The following is a 6,982-nucleotide window of genomic DNA, read 5'->3' as shown; positions in this document are numbered from 1 at the left end:
GACAATTTAGAATCACCAATTAACCTCAACATGTTTTTGATTGTGGGAGGAAGCCGGAGAACCCGGAGAGAACCCACGCTGCACGAGGAGAACATGGAGGCTCCACGCAGAAAGGGACGCGAACCGGCGACCTTCTAGCTGCGAGGCAATGGCGCTAACCACCGAGCCACCTTGCAGCCCCACTTTCTTCTAGATGTCTCATGAAAGTAAAATTAGCCAAAAACAAACAATTTAATCCAACCTGTCATTTACAGCATCATAACTGTCCCCCTACACAAAAGACATCTCTGAGTTTCCTGTACTTCTGTTCACGGTTGTGCTGGTTTCATAGAGGCACAGGATATTAGGTTGCAGTGAAAATTAGCTCACAGTGAGTAAAAACACAGGGGGAAGCCATTCTCAGAAAGTCCTTGGGGTTCAGAGGGTTAACAAACATGTGGAGAAACTGTAGTGGCAATACTTCGAAGCAAAAACCCTCTCTAGAGTCGGTGTTTGTCATTTAGCTGACATGGTGCCACATTATGGTGGGCTCCATGTGTAGATATGAAGGGCTCATTCTAGGATAAAAACATCACAACACTTTATAGTTACAGGTGATTACACACTAATGAAAACATCACAAAAAGACGATATTCAATTGTCTCCCAGTCGATTAAATCTTGCACGCTGGTCCTTTAACCGATATAAGAGACACAGTTGGAAACATTTTGCAGCGTTTCTTCGTCTTCCTTTCTATCTTGTCTAGCGAGAAGCATACTGCATCACATTTATCATGACAGCGCGCTGTGTAGGATGATGTGTAGCAGTGGGGTTAACACACAGTGGAACTCTGCAGCGCTCAGATGATGCAGTATCCTGAGTTTGTCTCCTGCAATGCTACGCCTCTGAATGTAAGAGGGAGCAAACTGAGCGTCTGTGCATGCACAAGACTGCGTCCTATCATGCGATCTGCCAGACTCCATCAGGCTGCAGGAGGAGGTGCAGAGAGAGCGAACCGAGACGACCCCACCTTAAAGCTGCTGCTGCCTTTAAGAGCACAAGTGATGCAAATTATAATTTAGAAAATAGTTGCCGTAGTTCTGTAAGAACAGAGCTCCTAACCTGCTGTAATGTTGTGTTTACACGGGATATTTCACCGCGTAATGTTACATAATAGGCCGGCGTTATGAGTGTTTCAGGCTGATTTATCTGTACGTCTGTTAATAACCTGGCTTCAAAAGCGACAGACTGTTCCTGCTCCAGACTCATAAAAAATGGATTCAATGCCTGGCTAGCCCTGAGGAATGTGAATAATTAAGCCATTTAGGGTCCGGCATGTGTGTGTGTTTCTGATTGGTGCGCAGACGTTACAACAACCTCTGTGTTCAGAAAACTCATCACACTATTCTTGTGTTATGTGCAGCAAGAGAAAATAACATTAGTGACCATAGTATCCTCTGAAAAACACACAGAAGGAAGCTCAATTTATCTTATCCAATAAAGTTGTTGTCGACCAGCACACAGCACCTGAGTGTCTCACCCTAACACAGCAAAGATAAGATCAGTGGAGCAGGACGGGGAGTGGAGCGTCATCAGGTGTCGGTAGTTTATGCTCTTGTTTTTCCAAAAATACATCAAGGTTTTTAAAAAAATGACAACCTAATCTGCAGCTAAAACACTTTACCTCCAACTCTGGATGATAGAACTCCTTCTTTGGCGTCTTTTGCAGAACAAGTAAATAACAGTTTTGCCAACAGATTACGTTATGATTAGCCCAGGTTTTATGGCATTTATTGGCTCGCCCATCACGCTAACCGAGTTCCAGCGAGGCGGAGAATCCGTCTTTGAGCTGCGGAGAACACACCGAGTATTAAAAGTAAAGTGAGATAAACTTACTTCATCTGCTTTACGATGGTGCTCTTCCCAGACTCCCCAGCACCTGTTGGAACATTAAAACAATCAGGAGTTAGAAAGGAACACTGAGTGCTTGCTGAGTGATTTGAAGAAATGACGCCCCGGTGATGACCCGCTACTATCATCACAGTTTGTCCTCTGGGTTGCCTGGTTTATTGATGTTTCCATTTGTGAGGACGTGATGTACAGATACGCGTGGAGACTGTTCACTCCAGTGTTTATTTTTCACCCTAATAGCGTGCAGAGATGGTTTCATGGCTATTCATCATTGGATGTTTCATGGTTGCTCTTCCTCCAACCCATGCATGAATGAAAAAAGGTTTCATTTTTTGTATACCATAAATACAGATTCATAAATTATCTTTCGCGTCGTTAGAGACAGAAAATCCACTTGCAGGCACTGGAGCTAGGAAATCAATCTGTGGGAACTAACACATCATTTTGAGAAGGAAACTGCATTGCGGCAACAGAGCTGTGGGCCCAACGGTAGATCTGCTGAAAAATGAAATCTAAGAGTCCAAATCTTAAATTTAGGGAGTTGGAAAATTCACGTCATTCCATTTTTTTTTGCATGATTTTCTAAACACAAGCTCAGTAAGAACATAAAAGGGCCTGCTCACAACAACGCCAAAACACAATGCTTATTATTCGATAGATGAGCAAGTTTCCAACCCAAACCACACTTTAGTTCATGTTTTGAATTCACTGATTAGGCATTAGGCACAAGTAAACTTAGCAATGTGCCATCAAAGGTCAAGAAGAACAAGACTATCAGCTAGCAACCTGGGAAATAAACAGAGCATTGCTGTTGAATAATGGCTTTGCAAAACTTTCACCCCAATGACAAACCTTGTCCTGAAACCTCCAGCAGAGTTTGTTGCTGCAAAGTCAAAGCACATTTAGGACCCAAAGGAAAAGAAAAATCCTCGTTTTGTGGATCAAAAATGAAGAACTAAAGATCCAGACAAAGAAGTTTATGTGGCATACAGTACACACAATTCGCGAGTCAACCTACTCTACTGAACAGCAAGCTGTGCTTCGGGAACGTTGTCGTGGGCCACTTCTCCTGTGCTGTCAGGACTACGCCACCATGTGCAGTCCCTCCACGCCACCCGACCCAGGCCTGCCGACTAACATTAGTCTTTAGCGGCTTGACAGAGCAAGTGGAAGCAGCGGTGTTACCTGTTCACGCTGTCAACACACATCAAATCCGGCACTTTTCTGAAAGAAAAGGGGGGAAACGCAGGGCAAAAGGGAGCAGCAACGTCTGAGGCTGCATTTGCTGCAATGCAAGCTGTGACTCACGTCTTACTGCTAGACAGGCATGAAAGCTCAGCGCTGGGTGGAGGTGTCCAGGGGCGTCGCGTATATAGGACAAAAAGTATACTCAGCACACACAAAACTTATTTCTACCTTTTCTCTCTGATCATTTCTTATTCATAGCTTCTACCTGGATGGATCCTGAGGCAGCAACTTTTTAATCTTACTTAAAGCTAATCAAGATAAAATTATGTAACTGCTTCTATTCATTCGGCTCCATATCCTTAAGAACACAACGTTTTATCGCTGGGATTGCTAAACTATGAGAACTCAAAGTTTGCCTTCTCAGTGAGATAAACATGAACAAATAATATAACTCCAGTTTCTGTTTACAGGTGCTTGGATAAAAGTGTCCTGTTTTAGGATGAAAGGGGTGCGTGGCAGAAAGTGGAATATTCGTCTCTCTGAGGACTCGTATGAAGGTCACCTCCCTGACTCCAGAATAAAACTCATCCATTAATATTTCAGCCCTAAAGGGAGATGAACGCTTGTGAGCGGCGGTGAAAAAGGAGCGAGCATCCCAAATCCTCCTGCTCAAGGTGTTTTAGGAAGAACTGAGCACCGGCGTTGCTCCGCTTCGGGGGACGACTTTTAAATTGACTTCAGATTTTACAGGATAAGGTCAACTTATCGGTGCAACCAGAGGGAGTTATTGTTTTTATTCATGTTCAAGGTGGAAGTGATCGTGAATCATGATGAAAGCAGTTTGAATTATCGGCCTTTCCCTGCACTGCAGAGCCCAAATAATTTAAGGCCAGGTAGTGATACATATATGTGATATTGGGCAATTTGACTCTTCTAACATAAATATGCAACGTATACGTTTTTCATAAAGATTCACAAATTTTGGGGACATTTGATCTATTTTACAGCTGACAGTGTGATGAGTATGGACTGGTTTTATTATTCAGGGATTATTTGGGCCCTTCGATTTGTGCTTGTGTTTTCGGCTGGGTGTGTTTTTGTGCTTCAGGCTGGGCGGGTCCGGCTGGAGGAGGATGCTTGCACACTCTCACACCAGCAGCCTATCTGGTGATGAGGCACTGGTTAAAGCCTCGCTCCACCTGCGCTCCAGTGCCAGACGACGATCGACTCTCAGGGTGGTGGTTTGGACGCTTAACTCTCTTGTGCTTTTTCTAGTCAGTTTTTGCTGTGTAGCTAGTCTCTCGAGTAACCTGTCCCGCTCGTCTTTTGTTCTCCAGTGATACTCCGTTCAGCTCCATCGGTCCACTGCCCAGCTTCACCCAGCCAACCTGCACTCAGCCACACTTAACCCCCCCAGCTCTCACAAGGTTTGGATTCCCACTCACGAGCACCGACACCGAACTCCCCTCCAGCACGTCTCCACGGAGCCCCCCACCTTGGATCCCTCTCCCTGCTTCCTGGTGTCCCTCACTCCTAGCTCCCTCAATAAAAGCCTTAATTATTCTGTAACCTGTCTCCCTCTTGCTTTTGGGTCCAACTTACACTATTAGGCTTCTAAGCCATCACAGACAGATAAACAATAACATAACACTGATTTTAAATTCTATTACATGTTGGATGTTTAAGGAATAGTTTACTATTGTGGGTGCTGCTTTCATTTAGCTTTTGTTGGAATGCCAGCACCTGGTTGATTTAGATTAGCATAAAGACGAGAAACAGGGGAGAAAAAAGCAAACTAGTCTCCCAGTTTCAATGCTGAGCTAACTGGCTGCACTGGATATTTTCCACACAGACAAAAAGTGGTGATGGAGATCGTCTTATCTAAGTCTTGCAATGGAAAGCAAAAAAAAAAAAATCATCCTCTCCTGCAATAAACGTTTAATAAAAAGTGTGTGCAGGCAAACTGTAGTATTATAAGTGTTAAACATTTTGCACTGACAGTATATCTGTGAGCTGAAATCTGCTCATAATATCTCCTCTCTTGTGGCTGACTAAGTCTTTAAGATATACAAGCTGCTTCGTGGCTTTGTGAGGAGCTGAGCTATAAAATCAAGAGGATTTCAGGTGTGTAGCTATTGTGCAGAGATCCTACCAGTTGTAAATAACAAGCCAAGTGATTACAAGAAGGAAAGATTAACCTAGTTGTAGTCTTCTGAGCACATGGGGAAAATATACTGAGAGAGCAATCGTGCTAAAGTTAGGAAACGGTGTTTATTGTAAAATTACTGCTATTGAGAAACAGGAAGAACATTAATTCATCCCGATGGGACACGACCAAACCACTATCTCATCTTTAATTCAGCTACAGACATTGCTGGCATTCAAAACGACGCTTAATCATAAGCGGACAAAGAGCTGCTGCACAGGGTTAATCAATCGCAACTGAGCAGGACATTAACACAGTTTTATTTGCCAATAAAATGACTCGTTGCATAATTGATTTCAACAACTGCCTCGCATGGAGCTTCAATATTTACATGAGCTGAACAGTCGATGCCTGCCCCGCGGAGAAGATCTAACAATGCTGCTGAAAAACATCACAGATAAATGTGCTGAAGAGTCAAACTGAACGGGTCACATGAAGCTTCTGCAGAACTGGGGCAGCAGCGAGGGTTCCTCAGTATTACAAAGATCCGTCTATGTGCTGCGCTGGCAGGGGGCACAAGCTCTTTCTTTAGCATGTCGTTACAACAGAACCTCTTTCTGGCAGTGAGAAGACGAAGCCACCCCACTCTCTGCTTCTTCAGGCCCGACTATAAAATAATCGTTCTCTATAGCTGGTGTCAGAACACACAGCAATGATAAGAAGATGATTTGTAGCATGATGATTACAAGTGTCTGCAGAAAATACAACCATCCTTCCCAACACATCCAGTTACTCTCACAGGCCCTCTGTCATGGAGGACGACCTGGCAGCGGACTCGGCTACCCGCTGCTGATGACACAAAGTCTCCATTCATGCACCGACGAGGCATCCTGATCTCAGCGAACCAAGAGTAAAGCAGATCAGATCAGCAACCTGCCAAAACGTGCTTCTGGCATCGATCTACATCTGGAGGTTTCTCAAGATCGTTGCTCGTACGGTGAAGTTGCAGCACTAGTTGATTATTTGATAAACCACTTGGCTGCAACTTAACCCACTGAGCTCCAAAACTGGACAGTGGGTTTGAAAGGCATTTTGTCTGCTAAAAAATCAAACCTCTATCAGAGCCAGAAGCTATAAGAACAGAAAGAATCTTTGGATTTCCATCTGGAACAGGCCATTCTGTTGAAAAACTTGAAAGCATGATCACCACCTGCATCATTTAAAAATTCATCAGAAATAAGGCATTCACTCAAACCAGACTGTGGCTTTAGTGGGTTACTTTCCACAGTTGTTATAATACAATATTTGTTAAGATCATTAATAAAGCAAGAATACCAAAAAGTAGTTAACTCAGTGTCTCTGCAGTGTTAGTTTTGTGACCATCAGCGTAATGTTTTTTTTTACAATTATTCCCATGAAGGAGAGAGTTTATGTCGTGACATGTAGTTCTCTAGAGAATGAGTATTTTTTGAAATATCTGAAATTAAAATCTTTTCTCGTCATCTAATTTTTCCTCATCTAGGTAACTGAGAGATTGGAAGATATGCTTGTTCTGGTTGTGTCTGTCTATCCTGAGCTATATGATATGTCAGACTGATCACAACAAGAGGCTAGTCTCTCATACAGAAGCAATTACAGCAGCAAAAAAAATTCTGCCATCGAAACAATATTCACACATTGTGTTGTAAAGCTATTTTAAAGGATCCTGCGCCCTGCTAGCTTAGCACTTCTCTGACAATAGGTTTGTGAAGACACAGT

General features: G+C 43.3%; 1 protein-coding gene across 1 annotated transcript in view; it reads right to left on the bottom strand.

Moving 5' to 3' along the window:
• The window catches only part of gnai2b (guanine nucleotide binding protein (G protein), alpha inhibiting activity polypeptide 2b), a 55,726-nt gene that overhangs the window by 14,128 nt on the left and 34,616 nt on the right, over positions 1-6,982 (bottom strand). Inside the window, exon 2 of the mRNA XM_008286132.1 lies at positions 1,876-1,918. Coding sequence (XP_008284354.1) covers positions 1,876-1,918 — 43 coding nt within the window. The remainder of the gene's footprint in view (positions 1-1,875; positions 1,919-6,982) is intronic.

This window comes from Stegastes partitus, unplaced genomic scaffold (assembly GCF_000690725.1).
Source record: "Stegastes partitus isolate 25-593 unplaced genomic scaffold, Stegastes_partitus-1.0.2 Scaffold10, whole genome shotgun sequence".
Classification (NCBI taxonomy): Eukaryota; Metazoa; Chordata; class Actinopteri; family Pomacentridae; genus Stegastes; species Stegastes partitus.
The sequence above is the reverse complement of the archived record's forward strand: the minus strand, read 5'-3'. Positions and strand labels throughout refer to the sequence as shown.